General features: G+C 38.0%; 1 protein-coding gene across 16 annotated transcripts in view; it reads right to left on the reverse strand.

Moving 5' to 3' along the window:
* MEF2C (myocyte enhancer factor 2C) overlaps window positions 1-21130 on the reverse strand; it is a 363817-nt gene that overhangs the window by 53815 nt on the left and 288872 nt on the right. For 12 of the 16 annotated variants that reach the window (XM_073624478.1, XM_073624482.1, XM_073624476.1 and 9 more), the window contains one exon: window positions 1693-1836. In XM_073624478.1, coding sequence (XP_073480579.1) covers window positions 1693-1836 — 144 coding nt within the window. Of the gene's footprint in view, window positions 1-1490; window positions 1629-1692; window positions 1837-21130 lie in introns of all 16 variants that reach the window. The other 4 variants (XM_073624480.1, XM_073624490.1, XM_073624487.1 and 1 more) reach the window with 1 other exon arrangement.

Raw genomic sequence — 21130 nt, forward strand, 5'->3', positions numbered from 1 at the left:
ACAGAAGTGCTTAAAATGATCAGATTTTTTCATTTATGTAAAACCTTTATCCCCAAAAAAAAAAAACGGTTGCTGTAACTTCCTAAGAAGTTTTAGCTGGAGTTTGGTTTAATTTGAATAGTGTATCTAAATCTGCAAGTGCATCTAACACCCCCCCTTCCCCAAGATTAACAATGCTGCTCTCCAAAGGTGTCTCTGTTGATCCTTCATCCACAGTGCAGGAACAAAAAAAACTGTCAGTTGCGGTCGGAAACCTCTGTACTAACATTCCAATGTTAGTACCACAATCTCCCCACTGTACTAACATCTGTTGTGTTCTGACAAGGGGACGCCCCCCCCGCCAGAACACTCTGATCAGCACTCTAAACCATTAGCTGAGAGCGCTGATCAGGAGCTGGTTGGCTGCTGGTTTTCCAGCATGCTCGTCCGAATGTCCAAACTCCCGGCTTCTGTCGGACCGGCTGGCATACACATGGGCCGAATGTCGCCCAGCATTCAGCCCATGTGTAGGTGGCTTAAGGCGGGAAGTGTGTTACTGGCCAATTTACCAGGTGCAAACAGAGAGGAAAGAGCCTAAAAAGAAAATTAATGCAGCCACCACATCTAATGATTGGTAAACTGCAATATGTCAAATTTTGGGTTTTGGGTTTATTACCACTTTAAGCTGGTGCTAGGGGTGTCTCCAGAGGACCTAAAGAACCCATTTGATATTAGCATTCAGGTTTATACACCAATGTCCCTACAAATTTAATAAGGTTGGGTGGGTTTGGCAGCTTTTCCCACTTCTCTGGGTTATGGTACCAAGATCTCTCTGCTACAGCCTTGCCCATCTGTCTGAAGAGAAACTAGTTCTATTTCGTCCCAAGCTAAACAGGACCCCATCCACTTAATTCTTCTCAGGAGTAAAAAAAAAAAAAAATCAAAATTGTAACAAAACTATACATTTTTCCTTCTGTCGTGAATCAATGCATGTGTATGATGGCCCTGATGCAAGTAGCCATTTTTGTTTTTTTCAATGAAGCTAAACCGGTTGAGAACTATACTATCCTGGAACTAGTATGTGGTTGGAATAGCTACTCCAACTAGGCCCTAACCACAGTGATGTTTTACTCCGTGATGAAGTCTTTTTAACCTGATAGCTGAACATGTCTTTTTATAAACTGACTTTATGTCATCTAACTGGCCAAGTTTTCAAATTCATTTTTTACATTTTTTATATTATTTGGCCTTTCAGTTTTTTTTTTCTTTGTTTATAAAATAGGAAAGGTAGGCAAGTACTTCAATTCCCCAAATTCTCTTGCACATGCCCCACAGTTTTGAGACGGATTGTGTGTTTTATAGCTACATGAATTAGGTTGCTTTAGGATGTTTTGTTTTTGGAGTATCGTACCACTGAACGTGTTCTGAATGAGAAATCAGCACTGCAAGGGTTAAGGGGGTGTTACGTCAGCAGTAGTCAGCAGACCAGCCATGTAACCTTGGGTACTTACAGGTATTTTATGGCTCTTGATCATAATATCAAACTCTTCATTAATTTTTTTATATTTTTCTTCAGTGCGTGGGGTGAGGGCATAAGAAGAGTCGGGATCAGGGCTGTCACAGCCTTTGTGTTCTTTCTTGTTCAATGCCTGCCAGGTTTAGAGAAATATCACAAATATATCAAAAATGTGAACGGATGTTCAGAGTACTTACACACAATCTTTGCCTGCTGATCATTAGATCAATATCTTCATTTATCTTTCTGTACTTGTCCTCAGACTCTGGGCTGTGACCTACTGAATCGTCTGCATCGGGATCTGGACTGTCACAACCATTAAGTCCTTTCTTTCTTAACGTCTGAAACACATAAGTTGGACAACTTAGTCCGCAGCAGTGTACGGAGCCTAGGTCCAGGGGAATCGATAATTTATTTTTAACAGAGGTTACCAACAGAAAAATAAACAGAAATTGATATAAAGGGATTTTAAGGACTAACAGGTATTTGAAAGGAAAACTTGGTCAGAAGTGTTAAGAAAACCATTGCAAAAACTTACAAAACATGTTGACATCATACTGGACACAGTTTGCATAAATATACCTCTCACAGGAAAATTGATTTATTCCCATTTCACCAGTTTTAACAGTATCAGCACAGGACTGTTTTTGAAAGATAGAGCTATATTTTAGTGATATGATAAGGTGCCATTTATTGTGATCTCACCATATGCCCTGACCTGAGGAACTCTGTACACAATATGTGTACAGATTTGTTTTTTAATTAAAATATGAATTTCTTGTTCTTAAATCCATGTTGGCTTGCATATGGCCCCGTACACAAGTTTTAAAGTGGAAACTCTAAACATGTATCTGTTGACCACTCAATAATGTTTGGTAGTTGCAGTAAATAATGTGTATTTAGCCACTCTGTCCAGCTATCTGAAGCCTGTTCTGGTTTAAAATGGTCACACACTGGGTTATCTGTCCTCATTTATTGCTGCAACTTAATTCCTTTCCATCACAGACAGCCCAACTTGGGAGAGTACCTAAGGTGAGTTCCAGTTCTGTCATCAGGTTTCTTGAGGACACAGTCAAATTAACAGGGGCACTTAGAAAATCTGCCACATTATATGGTGTTAACCTGTGTAGGCTAGATATACTGTATGTTGTATTGTTCTCTGAAATATTTTCTAGAGTATTTTCATGCAAGAGCAGTAAAATAGCAACATTATAACATTATTTCAGACAACCCTACTTGAGGCTCTAAGTCAAACCACTTCATTAATATATAATATTATTTTAGTCTAGGTAGACATGTTTGCTGGAAGAGGAAGGCCATCCTGCATCTGCATTATTCAATTTGTTTTTCTTTTAACATTTCCATGTTATCAAAACTTTCAATGGATGCTAAAGATTTGAAAAAAATGCCTCTTAAAAATAATTTACAAAATATATCAATTTTTATATTATAAGTATAGGACTTGCCTTTGCTTTGAAAAGCGTGGCCATATTTGCTGGGTCTTTTATTAACCAAAGACGGTCCCATTGGTTGCATTTCTGTTTCCAGTACTAACACTTTCTTCAGTCACAACTCTATAAATCTACCACACGATATTGGTTATACTTGTCTAAATAAACCCATACATATGGGGTATACTATAGGAAAAATATTAAATCTAACTTGTAACAAATGGTCATATGTTTTTATGTATGCTTGTACTACAAATTAATATTCAGTTTCAATAGAGGTGTGTGTGTGTGTGTATATATATGTCTATATATAAATATAGATCTATATATAGAACTATATATCTATATATAGATCTATATATAGATATATATATATATATATATATATATATATATATATATATATATATATATATATATATATATATGTATATATATACCCTTTTTTTAAGTGCTGCTATAAAAAATTGTTTGTTTTCTTATATGTTGTACAATATGCACAGTTTACTTTGTATAAAATGCAGATATGGCATAATGACATAATATGAAATAAGTATATAACATAATAATGATATAATAAATATATAAATAAATATTCAGAACACAGTGGAATGTAATCTTATACTGTACACTACAAATGTATTAGGATATTGCATCTAGAGACTGACAGGTCATATATGGGTAAAATAAACATCTGTGAGAAAATAACATCTACAACAGCTCGAACAAATACATGCCCTTCCATATGTTATCTTAACTGCATAAACACCAAGACCTGCTAGCTCACAAGTATGTTTGGCATAAAACCTAAATCTGATTTATTCAACAATCATAAAGTGGTATTGAAGAAATTATGAAATCTTTCTTTTAATTTTTAACCAGGGAATTGAATAAGTCTGGAGTCACAGGTTATCACATTGTGGGAATAATTTAGTAAAGGAAACCTTCACTAGAAGCCACCAGTTATTTTAGGGAAAGCTTAAAATAGACATTTCCTTTGAATTTGATTAGCTGTTTTAAGCAAGCACAGGTTCAAAGTGTATGTGTAAAAATGATCATTATAGTAATTCACCACCTACACATATGAAAGTTGGCTTTGGTTTTTCATAATGTTATATTATAGTAATATATTATTACATTGGAGTTGAATACATTACATGACGTTTATAAGGTGCCTGATTGGGGACCTCACTGAATAGATACATGGAGATGGAAACTATTATTTTCATTTGGGTAAAGGTTAGTGAGGGTGTAAAATAACTGAAAGCATAGTTGTCTACTGCTCCATTTCTTAGTTATAGTGCTGTTACTGTAGCTCTTTTGCACCAATAAGAAATGACCATGAGCTTCACCCAATTAGCTTTAAAACTCCCCTTCCCATCAGCACACACTTTCCTTTCCTGTGCTCCCTTGCTGCTCCATTAAAGGCCAGGAGCAAGAGAAGCTGCCCTGTGCAAGCTCTAAATGTTAAAGCTTACACAGGGCATAGGGCTACTTCCCAGCCACCATGTGAAAGCATTGGGCCACTCCACAAGAACCATCATTGCCACATGGAGTGAGTCACATGACCCTCCATACCCAAAGTACTGGGTATTTTCTCTGCCCCTGGCAGATGAACAGGAAAGATGAATACATATGGGCATAGTACAGGTTTGCCTTAAACGGGTGCAAAAGCATCACTAACAAGACTAGTGAGTAGGGAGTTCAAGTTCAGCCTGACGTTTGGCTGTTTGGGCATCTAGGCGAAGAACCAAACATTTATCTGCTCGGCAGGAGCCAAAAAATATGTGCTAGAAAATAAATGATCTGGGCTGCATGGAATTTTTTTTACCTTTTTATTTGCATTAGTACATGTTCCCCTGAGCAGTGCTCATCACCCCTGATGATTTTTTTACACATATCTGGCATTTTTAAATTGACAGATCCGGCTTCTATTTGTTACAATGGTGTTTGGGTCACAAACCTGGGAAATTCAGACTGATCAGATTTTAAAAATGGGCATAAGCAGAGTTTCAATGAAAATCACATGTCAAAGAAATCACTATATTCGGAGATACACTCAGAAAAAAACTGCATGCAGGTCTTGACTTTGTAAAGGTCAAGCTTGACCCTGCCCCTTATGCCCCTCCAGGCTCCTCATTGGTCCTTTATTGTGAGGGATGGCCTCAGTGACCAATAGTATGGCTTGGAAAGTGAGATGGGGAGGGGCCAAATATGACTTAAACAGGAACAGTGAAGATCTGTATATAAATGTAGCCGCCTAAATACCCTCAAAGTGTGCATGTTATCATTATTAAACATGTTTGAATCTGCTGGGTTCGTGGCAGGTTTATAACTGTTTCAAAATACCTGTTTTAGGAAAACCCACACATAAATGGAAAGAGGCGGTATCTGGTTATAATATCTATTTATAAGATCACCCTGTGCTGAAAAAAAGCTGAGGATACAACCATACATTTACCTAACTTTGGGGAACAGCACCTCCACCCAAAACCAAACAGATAGATTTGAATGGAAGAGAATATACAATTAGCCATCCAATGATAAGGAATTACATGGCATGGCAGGTACAAGTTCAAATTGTAGAATAAGAATTGGTAAAGAATGTACAGTATTGCTTTGTAAATATAGACTGTGGCTACAATTAAAATAAATAACTTGATGGTAAGGAAGGTGGAGGTTAACTAGCTTGGGTGGGGGAAGAGTGGAATCTTGGGTGGGTTAAATACCCATCTCAGTTTAATCGAGGGTGTAGGTTATATGGTCTGGGTGGATGTAGTGGTCATGTTTCTAGGTGTGTGGTGTTGAAGCCTGATTGGGTTGCCAAATGTGTAAAAAATTGATTCAATTTTATTGTGATTCATGGCTTGGGTGATCCTAATTTTAGTTTCAGTGAAACAAAGATTTGGTTTCTTGCAGGCTCTAGCAATGTTTTGCTTTGCTATTGTAAGAACGCAAAGTAAAAGTTTAATAGGGGTGATTTCTGGGGGGGCATTTATTCAGGAGTGCTGAGTCAGGATCAGTTTGAATGGGATGTCTTATGAAGTTGGGTGGAGAAGCTTTTTAATACTCTAGTACAGTACCACTCTATTAGCCATAGTATCCAGTCAATGAATAGTTAATGCAGTAGAGTGTTGCCAGCTGGGTTTAGTTGCCAAGTGTTACTTCCCATTGCTGTTGTTTACAATGTGTTGCAAAGAGCCCTTGGTGTCATTTCAGTGACAGGCTGAAGCACACAAATATACATTGCCACATGTAAACAGGTGTCAGCTTCTCAGCTAAAGTTCATGTAATCTTATCAAAGTTACTGTTAGTTTAGGACATACAGCAATTCACATTTACATTAAACACACAAATGCACATTAAATTCATTATTTAGTAGAAGGGGCAAGATAACTATAATACAAAGTAGATGAATACATTAAGTTTAGCATTAAATGATGATCAATTAAGAACCTGTTCAGAAACCACCAAAGTCCAAAACTTCATAAGATGTAGTGCATGCTGTTATAGGCACACTCCAGTCAGAACTGAAAGCTAAAGATGCATACAGTGAGTACAGCCTGATCAGAACTCAATGCTAAAGTTTAGTTAAAAAACATTTATTTTTTATACAACTTTAGTTACATTACTTACCTATAATGAAGGATGTTCTATGTTGTGCATGCTGATGGAATTTGTAGAAATCTTCACTCCAGTGTTGCCTGTCCTCTTCCTGCTGTTGAACTTTCAGAGCTGTGGGGATAACAGCTTTGGGTCTCCAGGTTCAGCTGCACTAAAGATGATCTGATGGGGACATGCACCTTCCTATCATTGAGAAAAGTTCTTTCACTGCCTGTAACATGATCTGTGAATAGGGAAGAGTCTAATCAGTCACAGTATTCTCTCCCCCATTCTTAGATCATGTTACAGACAGTGTAATCAGCGAAAGAACTTTGCTCAATAACGGGGAGGGCAGGAGGGGTGTGTCCCAATCAGATCATATTAGAAGCTGAGCCCAGTGGCCCGAATCTGGTAACCCCCATAGAACTGGAATTTCAGAAGCAGGAATAGGACAGGACAGCCCAGCAGTGAAGAACAGAACAGTTTCTACAGAACCAGCAGGCTGTGCATCATGGGACATATCTAGTTCATTACAGGTAAGTAATGTAGCTGAAGCTGTAGAGAATTTTTTTTTTTTAACTTAGTCTTCAACTTTAAAGGAAGTGTCACCCTCCAGGCAAAAACACACTCTTTTTTGCACAGTTAGCATTATCACTGAGCATAAAACTATAGTCTTTTTAATTCTCTTTCTGTAATGCCATGAATTACTTTGTGGTTACCCTTCATTAGAATCATAAGACTAATAATAGGAAAGGTCAGGGAAAGAGGAGTAAGATGTCACTTCCAGTATCAAACTCAATCATGAAACATGTCTCTGCCCACCACTCACTACATTACCTGATGGGGGAGATGCGTCATGGGAAGGCAAAAGACAGCAATAAAACATAATATTTATCATGTTCATTTTAGTAACTACATAGAATGGAATGCAGGAGCACTACTAGAAGTACCAATAAGTATGTTGTGTTCAAATTGCCTTTAGGTGTTACTGTAATGCACCAGTTCAATCCACTGCTTGTTATCAGAGGCTGGTGATCTGGGCCTCTTTGCTTGTGATGCCGTGGAGCTATTCCAAAACAGACCCACTACATGATCTTTGCTGTCTCTCACGTACAAAAGCCTGATGTAAAGAATCTAAGCACTAAGAAGTTTCCTGATCACTGAACCAATTCAAACCTGCTTTAAAAGTTTGTGTTTGGCAAGTGACACAGCAAACAGACAGAGAGGTGGCGAGACTGTACAGATTTTGAGAGGTACACCCCCTGTGGCCCGGTTAGGTACTGTCTGGATTCTGGCTTCAGTGAATAACAGACAACTCAGGCAAACTGGGCAATCTTTCAGATTCTAGAGCAGTGCTGGGGTTTTCGGGATAGCAATTGTTGATCACTCATTGGTTTAATTTGTTGACTAGCTTTGCCTTTCAACTCCCGCATTCCTCACCTATGTGTGGGTGATGTTTGACTAGCCATAGGAATGTTCCTGCGTGCCGTTCAAGACCTGCGGCATATGTAAGCATGCACAAGATCAAGGAAACGTCACCAGCGGGATGGCTGTAAAAATGAAGCCAGCTCCTTTTGGGAGATTTAGTATGGATATGTGGGTTGGTAAGTGAGGCTGGAGAATGGAATATTAGGAATGCTTTTTGCAGGCAAGGGAAAAGTTCCTCTTTAAGGTTTTGCATAAAATGTATCTTTTTAAACAAAAAACAAAACAAAAGCAAGTATATTGTGCAAGCAGCTAGACGTTCATATGTATACGTGCAACAACTCCCATTCACCTGTGCTACGTTCAAATGCGGTCCTCAGGAGACAAATCTTCTGAACATCTCTAGTTGCCTGCACTTTCTACCTCCTATCAATGACAGAGTCACATGTTCTGAACTACTGTTTGCTTCATATGGGTTACTGGACATTGTACTGCATTATTTCTTGTTGCAAATATGCTTAAAAATGTTACACAGAGATAGGCCTGTGCTTTGGTGGGTCACAGTTTAAAAAGAGCCTACTTCAAAAGCTCCTTTCACCAATTTTCCTTCTATACTTTAAAGAGTGGTGCTGTTACAGAAAATTTTCAAATTAAATCTCTCTCTGACAAATAATGCCCCTTGACTGTGTGTGTGGTATTATTATAAGAACCTTCAAACCTTTCGCATAAATCAGCAAATTAACCTCGGTGGTAACAACTACAGCCCCAATACGATGGAGCAGGCCGCTTACTGCTGTATCTAGACAGCTAGTATATAATCATTTTTTTTAACAAATCACATACATATTTTGGTAAGGATAGGGCATAATCGACTGAGAGGATAAAATATAATAAAATGTTCATACCCTTTCAGCGACAAAATATTGTGAGACCACCTTCAGCTTCTAATATTATTATCAGCAGTGAAAGACGGCTGCAAAGAGGTCTGAATCACAAAATCTGAAGGGTTACTGTGGGAAACAGCTTAAAATGTATTTATTGTAGTTTCTTATAAATGCTTATTAGAAAACATATGATGTACTTGGTTAAAGCCAAGGAGACGCGAAATAAGAAACACACAAATAGCCATATCAAGTTGACTAGTGACACCAAGCCACCACTGAGAAGATCATGTTCCCGTTCTTTTGACAGAAGTCTTAAATAATAACATATCTGGGTTCTGTTTGGACCTGACTGTACTCCAGGGATTTGATTTGAGGCCAACAGTTCTTCAGAGTGATTGAGAGAATGAAATGATCTGAAAGCACACATGTTGGCTATCTGTGCTGTCAAAGCTCAGCAGTTTACAATCTGACACGGGACTAAATCACTAGCCATCAGCAATTTTGCTTATCCCAGATATCCCCACCTGTCAGCAAGTCTGCACCTGTTGTCTAAGTCGGCAAAGGCCAAACAACATCAGCCAATCGCAATAGCTTATTCTGCTACATGGCCATAGATGGAACCTTCTCCTATGCCTCTCCAGATCAGTGCCCTTAATCTCGATGGGTTAAAGCTGCCTGTTTTTCATACTTGACATACTGTCAATAACATGAGCCCTAGTCACTTAAACTACAGAAGGCAGTATAACGTAAGACTTTCCAGCAATGATAATGGATGTAATACTACTTTCCATATATCATATGACTGAAAGTGCATGTCAAAGTAAATAATAATACAATGAATACTATTTTGTTTATATCATTTACCCAATATATATATATATATATATATATATATATATATATATATATATTTATATATATATTTATATATATATTTATATATATATATAGCATATATGTTTATAGTCTATCTATCTATCTATCTATCTATCTATCTATCTATCTATCTATCTAGATATAGATATATATATATATAGCATATATATTTATAGTGTATATATATATATATATATATATGCTATATATATATATATATATATATATACACTTTTTTCATAAAATTAATTACAGTGCTGTGAAAGTGGTTTTATTTATACTGTTTACAGATTTGCTTAAGGAGGACCTTACATTCTTAATCTATATGGGCTCTCTTCTCTAATGTAAATAGCTGTACCCCCCCCCAAAAAAAAAAAACTGTAGGGAAAAAATATAATAAATATGCTTAGGTGAGGGTTACATAACACTCCTTCTGGCAAGATACTGGAGAATATTCACATTTTTACATTGGTGATAGGGGGAGCTGGCAGTGCCAACAGTCATACAATGTAAAATTTCTACAAGCATTTTACATTGATGAGGGGGGAGCTGGCAGTACAAAGTTCACTTAAAGTTGATTTCTGGTCAAACCCCACCTATTTTTTTAAAAAAAGGTTCCTCACCCCTCCTAACATCTATTTTGACAACCAGTGTAAGAAAAGATCTGTATACCTACCTATTTTCAGCCCTTTCCAGTCTGGTCACATGATCTCACCCCTAGCAGCTGCAGGAGAACAGAGAATGCCCTTGACAATGGCTGCTAATGCCTGAGCAGTGACGTCACCTCTAAGCTTACTATGGCACATCTGTTGTTGGCCCTCTCTTCTTTCCCCTGAAGCCAGTGCTGGCTGACATAGGGAAGTCGATAACATGACCAGACTGGCGCTGCCTGAAAATAGGTAAGTATACAGATCTTTGTTTACACAGTCAGAATAGGCTTTGGGAGGGGGGAGGAAATATTTTTAAGAGTAATTAGGGCTTTACTGGAATTTTACTTTAAAATCCGTGTCTATGATTGAGCTATTACAACGAACCATCCTTTCTGTGGTGGCCATAGTATACATTCTATTCAGGCAAAAAAAATAGGTAGTAATACGTATTACCAGGGGGGCGGACTTTTTAGGCTGTATGTTTAAAGTTTTAATATCACAGCATGCCCCTGGGAGACAGCAATCCACTGCACGTGGCAGTGGATTGCTGTCTCCCAGGGGCATGCTGTGATATTGAAACTGTGATATTGTGATATTGAAACTTTAAACATACAGCGATTGGCTGTTGGGCTATATATAGCCATCAGCAGTACTGAAATTCAAATCCAGGATTCACTGTGGGATACTCTTTAATGGTCCTCCTCTCTCTGATGGCCATTCCCAAAATAAGGAATACTATTCACATGCCCCTGTTCATACATTCAGCGATGCCTAATATATTTCTTTAACTGTTGAGTGAATTACCCACCGTATAGTGACTGTACATGATTGTGCATTCCAAACAAGATAGAGAAACATTTTCTTTTATCTGTCTCATCTGTGAACCTTGGCCGTGTCCTGAGGAAGCCTAGCGGCGAAACGCGTAGACATACAAGGGCTCACTGCACAATATTCATAGATGCATTTATGTTATAATCTTCATTCTTACTTTTATGTATTTGTAACCTTCAATAAATGTATATTTTTATACTGTTACTTCCTCTCCAGTGTTTCTCAGCCTAAAAAGTCAGCCCTTGGTAATACTTAGTACTACCTATTTTTTTGTCTTTATATATTTATGGACGTGGCCTATTTGTGCACTTTCTTCTTTGTCTATACGTCCTATTCAGTACAAGTTCACACTAAACAACAAAGACAAGTTCACTTTTCATACAGCTTTTCACTATTGCTGAATGCAAGATGAAACTAGTGGTTCACCTCTGAGAACCCATAACTTTCAAATATCTGTGTAAGATTGTGTGGTCAAGTCCCTTATCAAAAATAGTCCTTGCAGACCAAGACTGAATACGAGGACTGCAAACCACAGTAAGAACCACAGTTGCTCTGGGTACAGGGCTTCACTAATCTGAAAACACGATTAGAAATGTGTTCAAAATTAACAGATTTGGGAACATCTAATTAGATCTAGTACACAAGGATAAAATGACTGTAATACTTCAAAGATAGATGTCCAACTGACAGCAATAAAGTAGATACAGAAAACAGAATGAATACACACACAGCAAGCAAAGCAAAAGCTAACATCACAATGTTTTAACTGAAATTAATGCAGCTTGGCAAAACTAATAATGGGTTTTTAATGTTTTTTTCTTTGTATTATTGTGTTGTATTGATTTTGAGGTTACCTAATTGGACCCATAGAGCAGTTAGGTTTCATTACTCTTGCAATTAATAGTAGGCCGGCACAAATTTGTAACATGTACAGTAAGTGCAATGTATGTTGTGAAGGAGTAAAAAATATCCAAAATACACAGAACTAAAGGGTACACAGGAGATAAATACTGTGAATTAAACAGATAAGGGAAAATGTGTGTGCAGTCACATAGGTGGGAACTGAGCATGCTGTTTATCAGAGTTTCCACTTTGAAGGGAAATTTCCTAGCTATGCATACAGTGCTGCCCAAGGAAAATTGCTTGATAATGGAAACTTCTGATTACCGAACGCAAGTGGCATGTTCCATTTACAAGTATACAGGGTAGTGCTTGTGTTTTTCAGTAGTAACCAGTCACACCACTTCGACCTTTCCATCCCAGGATAAAGCTGGGTATAAACAAGCAAAAATTTGTTAGAAAGTTTTCCCTTAAGAATATTTGTTTAATTTTCTAATCCTTAGTGGGATGAGAAGATTCAAAGGAGCAGGATGGAAATGTTTTCTTGAACGAATGAATTTCAAACAGTGTATCTGATTTTCGTTGGGGAAAGTCCATTTGTTCTAAAATCAAGTGTTAAAACCAAGTACTTTTGATATTCATCAAGTCATCAAATATTCAGAGAATTTTTTTTTGTATGAAATTTGGAATGAACATTCATTCAATAATCTACTAGTGTATAGCCAGGTTAACCTAGAACATGACTGATGGTTATAGGGTAACACAAGATCTGATTTGCTCCATCATTTTGGTACTCAGCACCTACAGAGAGAACTAAACGAAAGACATAGTTATCTCCTTATTGGATCATTTTTATGGGGTATATGCTAGGTGGCACTAGGCATCCTTTGGCCTTTAGCAGTATAACCCTCCTAACTTCCTGTGGTGTAGCTTAATTGGACTGTGGTATTTAAGAAATACTCTGCTAAGCATAAACTACATGTACCAGTGAGCACATAATACAAAACTATTACAATTTTAGAATTCTATACCCTCCTACCCTTTACTTAATATGGTGACCCCATGTTTCTACCTTTCATGTGCATGTGCACAGGTTAGAAAGTTGAATCATGTGCACCGCACTTCTTTCTTCCCAGTGCATTATAGCCTAGTAGTCCCTAGTTACTAAAAAAAGGCCATCCATGATATATTCTACTTTGTGCTGTCAATCAGCATGATATAACAGAAGCCACTGCAACCTCCACTGTAAAAAACACATAAAATATCCAAGACAAAATAGCAATAAACTGCTAGATACAGAAATACATTTCTAAATGAACCAGATTGTGTGCTGGTTCTGATGAAGGAAATCCCATACCCTATGGTGTGTGAGTTTGTAACCACTGCTATGCTTGAAAATAAAATTTCCACATCCTTAAAGTACATTAACGTAATCACAAAGATCAAAATTTAGCATGTAAAAATACTCTAAAAAAATAGATTTAAATTTGCAGATTTCATTAAAATAATATCAGGCACTTCATTTTTAGGGGTGACAACTGTCTATCAGCTTTGCCCCTGCATTCTAATCCTGTCATGTACACCCCTGCTTATGACTACAAGAGACAGTGGAAAAACACATTGCACAGACAAGCCAGTCTGGGGCAATGATCTGCAGGCAACAGAGGAGTGAGTGAATGTAGACAGGAAGTGACTGAGTAGGAAAAAAAAGTGAAACCACGGGGTGTTTACACACTGAGGTTGCAATGATTTACACCCACAGAAAAAATGATGGTTCCTGTCTTACTTGGTAGGCAGTACTGTCACTGAACATGACTAATTAAAGATAATGGGGGTGCTCCACAAATGCCCTGCAAGTGGAAAGTGGTCATTATCTGACCTCTCAGTGTATTCCTGCTATGATGGGTTTGTGTGGTCAAATTATCCTTAGCGATATCATAGCTATTAGTAATGCCACCTATGCTGGCAAGGTCTCTGCCAATGACAAAAAGGAGTCCTTCGGATTGGGGCTAGGCATATCATTAAACGGCCATCCTAGGAGAAATAATTGTTTCAAAGTCAACGCAAGACAAGACCTTTCTCAAGCTCCACATAGCATGGTTTCTGAGCTGAACATATATCTACATGTTAAAACTAAACTGGTGTAAGCTATCAAATGTATTATTAATTATTTAAGCTCTGTAGCTCTTGCATCCTAACTACAGTGCTAAGCTTCAACAACCAAACACCAGGTGCCCCAGTGATTTGTATACTATGGGAGGGAAGCATTAATGAAGTGAAATAAATCATTACTAATGATATCATGTAGTAACAGCTCCCTAGTCGGACTTCATTCCTTATGTGGTCCTAGACTAAACAGCAGTCCAATAGTTGTGAGCCATAGGAAAGGCAATGTACTCCACAAGGTACGAGACTGGTGGTAGGACATGTGAAAAATAACAGTCATTAAGCAGTATACATTAGAAAGATTATTATAGTAGAAGAATGGTCAATTAATTATTGTGCCACAGATCTTAACAATGCAAGCACAAGATATCTATTGTTTTGTTTGTCGGGTACTAAGATAAAAATACAATCTATTCATATGTCAAACACGTTTTATTACTGGCAGGCTTTACATCTAGGCAATGAGTTTCCTTAACATGTCACTAAACATAAATGGCAAATTAATAAAATTAACAAAATAACATATCTGACATAATAATAGGATTCCCAAATATGTGAGAAGATGTTCATGTACAAAATTATTTCTACTTGACATTGTACATACAACATTTTCTATGCAGCAAAGTGAAGCTAAGCATGCTCTATTATCAGCTATTTTAGGTAGCACAGGGCTACCTGGAACATAACACAACATGACAATCTATATGAAGTTTTGTAAATTAAAAATTCTCCCCTCAAAAACAGTGCTTTTATCCAAAGCTTTTAGGAGCTCCCTCCCTCTGCACTCCACACTAATTACAACTGACTGGTGTAATGATATAACTGGTCCTTCTTTTCTCCAATGGTGGTGGCAAGTGGTTCTTATTGCCATGCTGAACAACACTTACATAATGACTGCTCTGCGCAGCTGTACTGAGATCTCAGGTTGGCATGATGACGCACACCCCGAAGGTGTGCTAATGACAGCCTGAGAGCACAGGAAGTAGGTTGAATGATGCAGACTGCCATTCAGTCTACAAGAGAAAGGCAGTGTAGTGGAGTAGAAGATTTTTTTAAAGCACCAGACTGAGGGTGATTATTGCAGCCAAAGCTCATTTTCACTGTAGCAAATGTTGCTTTAAATATATGCAACTCTAAAAAGTTGTCATTAAGCAAGTTCCAATAGCATTCTAAAACTACCAGCACCTAATACTGATAATAGTTTTTGTGGTGACTTTTATATTACCATTGCTAGTGAGGTAAATTACCAATGGCTTAAAAAAGACCTTCATATTGCAAAGACAACTTTATCTGGTGGAATAAAAATATCTTCAGAACTGATAGTTGTCCTACCAGTTTATTCTGCTCACCTTTGGTAAGCTGTTTAATCATACAAGCTTTTCATAGTAATGGAACAGTGGCGGCCTGTCCATAGAGGGCGCATGGGCGCCACCTCCCCTATCCATGCGTCCGGCCCCCTGATCTACATATCAGTGGTGCCGGACCATGGATTTCAATGTGGGGTGGGTGTTTTTTGAAGCACCTGATTAGAGCCAGATGCTCTAATAGGCTTCAAAAAAGGGTGGCCTCGGAGCGCACAGCATTGCGCTCCGAGGCCACCCAGTTGTGTGACCATAGCAAATTCATTTTCACTATTTTCACACTAAAGTTCCTCCCCGCCAATCAGGAGGCAGGTCTGTGCAACCCTATTCGATGCCTAGCACTTTGGTGGAAGAGGAGACAAACGGCGGAGGAAGCCGCTGGAGGTGCGGACACTGGAGCTGCCACGGCCCCTGCTCGCGCCCCAGGAGAGGAGGAGAGGACACCACAGCCCCGCGGGTAAGTGCCAGACCGCCCGGGGGGGTGTTTTAGTGCCATGCCACTCCACCGAGGGGGGAAGTTTTTCTTTGTTTGCTGCCCCCCCAAAAGAAGAACCCACCAGCCGCCACTGGGAATCATATCTATCTATTTGGTTTTCTAAATCCACCTATATTGGTATTACAATAAATGACACTTGCAAAAAGAGTAGGGCATCCCACAGTGCTACTACTATTACTAATAATAATATGGACTTCACTAAATCACATTTTTTTCAGAGTTGCAGTCCTAGGTACTATTCCTATTAGGAACATTATCTGATATGTTATGTTCAAATTGATGGCACTAGTAAGTAAATACAATAAATATATAATAGCAATAATAAAACATATACCATATAATATGCAATAGTAATTTCAGTGTAGAGCTAGAGTTTGAATTTAATTTTCCTGTATTCTTTTATCTTGATATTTTACCGGAAGAAGAAAACCAACAAGAGACATCTAAATAGAAACAATCCTTGTCCCTGACTCCCTATCATTGTAGCATTGGGAGAGTAAATGAAAAACAGCCCGTAACACTTCCTTTGTGTTTAACACTCAACAACCTGACAAATCCTTTATAGATGTAACAGGGATTGTTTAGCCTTTCAAATGCAGGTTTACAAGGTCCAAGTTTCTAATCTGTGCTACTTTTGTCCCACAGGAAGTTACAAATGAGAAATATGCTAAATCTGACCGCTTTCTGAAAAAACTAACTGCCTGGCTGTCTCTTGCTTCAGTGCTTTTTGAGCCTTTGACCTGGCACGAGCAGGAATATTAGGAGCCCCGATTTCACTATGACTTTATTTGCCGCATGCCTGGTCCAAGTTAATGAAGTGTTAAGGCATCAGACTTTAGGGGTACCAGAAACTGGTTTAGTAGGTAGAATTTTCAGCATTGGTCAGTAAAATATATATATATATATATATATATATATATATATATATATATATATATATATATATATATATATAGTACAGTAATTTAAAATATATATATATATATATATATATATATATATATATATTTTTTTTTTTTTTTAATGACCGTTGTTACCATTATATCAAAAATATATTTGATATGTTTGTTATAAATAGGATTTTATATGGATATGTTATTTACAGTAAATAAACTTTTTTGTTACATATGTATATATATATATACTTCACTTATACTATGCATTTATACTACATTATTGAACAACTGGGTATCTTCCCCATTAGAAACAGATTTCATATTTAATGTAAAATTACCTGAGATTCTCAAACATTAATTATACATATGTGTCACTTAACTGTTCATTGCCATAGCAACAGGACGGGGAAGATGGTTACTATAGGCATATAGTACCATATGGGGGTTCTAGCAGTCTCACATTATATCCTTTTGCATAATGCTGATTAAATGTAACCCACAACATTATTCCTGTCCTTGTGCAGTAATTGTGTGGTTACACATTAAAATTTCACATGACAACTATACTTATTAAGGTCTGATGGATGACTCATATCGTAATGCAATTAATATATGCTATAACACGTCTATTAATGTATGCTATAACACATATATTACTTATTATAATAATGTCAAGAGCAATGATTCAACCAACCAAAACTCAGCTTTCAGTGTCTTAAACTGACCATATAAACTATGGCCCAGTTGTATGATTATAAGAAAGTAATGAATGCTCATTTCTACCCTGTTGATGTGACTTGGTGGAGATCCTGTCATGGTACTCTTTAACAAAGATAACAATGGGTCAACAATGTGTTTTCCCACCACAAGAAAACATCAGAACTGCTTTTTAAGGATCTGTTTTGATGCACTTCAGGTACATGTCTATGGTATGAGTTTGAGATGTTTCTGAGATCATTCAGAATGCATTGATAGATGCTATGGCCCTGTTATTGACTTCCTTCCAACCTGTATTTGACCTGCTTTAAGCACTGCTTTGCATTGCCATAGACATATATGGCAATGCAAAGCCATACATTGTTCATGTTCTAGAAAAATGTTGCCGATATGATCAGTAAAATTCTTACGGTAATGTGCATGTAGCCTTATGGTAGTTACATAGTACATTTTTTTAATAGAGGTCTAAACATCAGACCAAAAAGAGGGACAATACAAAGCTATCATCTTCCAACACAAATGAAATTGCCTTTGGCAATCTTTTGGTCTGTAGCAACATAACGATTTTGTCCTTACATCCTTTGAATATTTGATGACTCTGATCAAAGCAAAAGAAGAATACATCCTAAAGTGTATCACAATTTTCTTTCTTTAGGCATCTGTACATTTGATAACTATTGATTACACTATTGAGAGCTATAGTCCCAATACTTCAAAGATATTGTCTAAAAGTGGAATTCAGGAAAATATAAACATAGTAGCTGTTCATTTAGGCTTCATGAACACTGTTGTTCCAAAACTAATGTTTAGGAGCTTTTGGCATTTTTTTTCAAAGCCCCTGAACTCAACTCAATAAAAGCCTATGTGTCCATGCAAATGTAGGCTTTTATCAGAGTTCAGGAGCAGCAGAGTTTAGATGCATTCAAAGCTTTTTCTCCTGAACGCAATTCTGCTGCGGGAGAGGAGCTTTTGGGTATAAAAAAATGCCAAACATGTCTAAACATGCCTAAGTGCTACGTCCATTGAACACTTCAGCATTTATTCATTTCAAAGTCCAGTCTGGCCAATTAAATAAATAATTAAATAAATAAATGCCCAAACACTAAATGCTGCTAAACTCTCCTAAACTGGTTTGAAAAAACACAGCTTAGGTGCGTTTTTAGTGCTGATTTTCTCCCATAAGGAGAAATAGCATTTACAATAAACCTGTGTACATGAGGCCAGTGGTTCTCCAACTTGGGATCAAGAGTACCTGCTCAGCGCCTAAGGACTAATAACCAGAAATAAAGATTACCTAATGAAGAAACCGTAGCGGTGGCACATACACACTACACCATGTCAGAGTATTCACTAAGCTTATTAAGTCATTCTGCACATATCAATTGATGCTATTGTTGTTGTTCTTGAGACAGTCCCAAGTTTTAATTTTAGTTCTGGTTACACACAAATATCAGGTCAGGTGGTCTTACCATAAACCACATGGGACCACAAAACAAAACCACAGTTAGATTTGGCATAAAAATTGGCAAGCAAACATTCTTTCGAAAGATGTTTAAACAGAATAAAAACAAGCAAGGTCATTATCTTGTTCCTTAACGAGACAAATGAAGTTATTTAGAAAAGAGTTTGTTTTGTTTTACGGCACGTCAGAGAAATACTATTGGTGACTGTGTTTTTTCAAAGCATAATAAACATGTATGCTCAAATAGAAAATGAATGTGGATGAGGATGTGTGTAGCGCTTACTAAACACAAGCCTCATGTCATGGGATGTGTGGTACTTCTGTATTACCAAACGATAGCGTGGGATCCTCCAAAGCACAGATGGGGAATTTAATAAAGCCCCAACAACACTTTACTGTGGGTATGGCCCTGTTGAAATGCCTGCGCTAGATTTGATTCCTGCCGCTCGTTTTGGTAGCTTTATATGTGGCAGATTCAGGAAGTTCTTAATAGCTCCACTTTTACAATGTGGCACTAATACTACACCAGATTTAAAAATAATTACCTCTACTTTGTATATAACAAAACTGGAGATAATTAAAGCGGTTCTTCAGTCTGAAAACTGTACAAATACTGTAGCTGCTGACTTTTAATAAAACAACACTCACCTGTACAGGGGTCCAACACTGTCCTCACCCAAGGGGAGGAAGTTTAGCCAAACTGTAGACAGGGTGTCTGTATGGACACTCCAGACACAATGCACATGGTGAACGGCACAATTTCATGTACTTGTTTACAATCAGTACACAAGTCTGTCGCCCGTACCAACATCTGTCATGCAGAGGTACGATGGAATTCAAAAGAGCGTCATACACACTCTTTATGAATTCCCCTGACAGTCTGTTCAAATTTCTAAATTTTGAGCCCATGGGTGTCCCTGTCAACGTCACAGGGCTCCATAAAATTAAGGTGGGCAGAAAAAACAGCCAATCAGCTGAAGTCACTGGTAAGGTATTCTGACAGCTGTGGGTGCCGTGTGTCACAGTTCAATAGCCGACAGAAGGAAATACTTCCATCCTTGCTGTTTAGCAAGAACGGGGTAATCTATGGATTTATGGCCAGCTTAAGCGATGGACAGCTTTCTGCAGGACCCCTGCAAGGAGGTTTAGGTTTCAATTCTGGACACTTCTTGGTTGCTGCTCTCACTTCTGCCCACCAGCAGACATATAACTTAAGTGATGCACTAAATTAGCAAGTAAAAAACAAGCAGTTCAGAATAGGTTATATTTAGATAGGCTGGAAAAACAGATATACAGGACAAAGTACAAAAATATCACAATGGCACAATAGACCGGGAGGAATCTTTTGGTTTGGATGGGCCTAAGCTGCATTCTTTCTTTAGATCTGTAGGTGGTATGGACATATGCCTAGTAGCAGCTCTGTGACTAAAGGGGGATATTCTGGCTCAGCATCAATGAGCAAAATTCAACCCTATGTAAATGCTAGCTGTCAGCTCTCACTGGCTTTGATACTTTTTAAGCTGAACAAATCTGCATTCAGTGAAGCTGATATTAAAAACAAATCTGCTTACTAATATTATTGCCTGGTCAGTGGGTAAGAAAATACTAACATGAAAGTTAAAAGAGAAGTATGAGATTTTTTTTATCCCATAATCATACTTACCTAGGTGGATGCTGCCTCTTCACTGAGAACCAAGCCACTGAACACCACTGATGGCTCAGTTATCTCACCTCCCCGAGTGGAGAGCTGCTGCCTGTCAGTCAGCAGTTCTCCTGCTCTGCTCCTCCACGCTGGTTGGAGCACTGAGCTGTGGAGGGGCGGGGAACGGCCATCTCAGCGGCTCGCTGAGAGGCTGAGACTGCCATTAGTCCAGGCACCTGGCGGATCCAGACTTCCAGAGTCGGGATGACGCGGTACCTGGACTGATCTTGGTGACATCAGCAGAGAGCGGATTTCAGACCGCTCTCTGCTGAAAT

The sequence above is a fragment of the Aquarana catesbeiana genome, linkage group LG01 (genome assembly GCF_042186555.1).
Source record: "Aquarana catesbeiana isolate 2022-GZ linkage group LG01, ASM4218655v1, whole genome shotgun sequence".
Classification (NCBI taxonomy): Eukaryota; Metazoa; Chordata; class Amphibia; order Anura; family Ranidae; genus Aquarana; species Aquarana catesbeiana.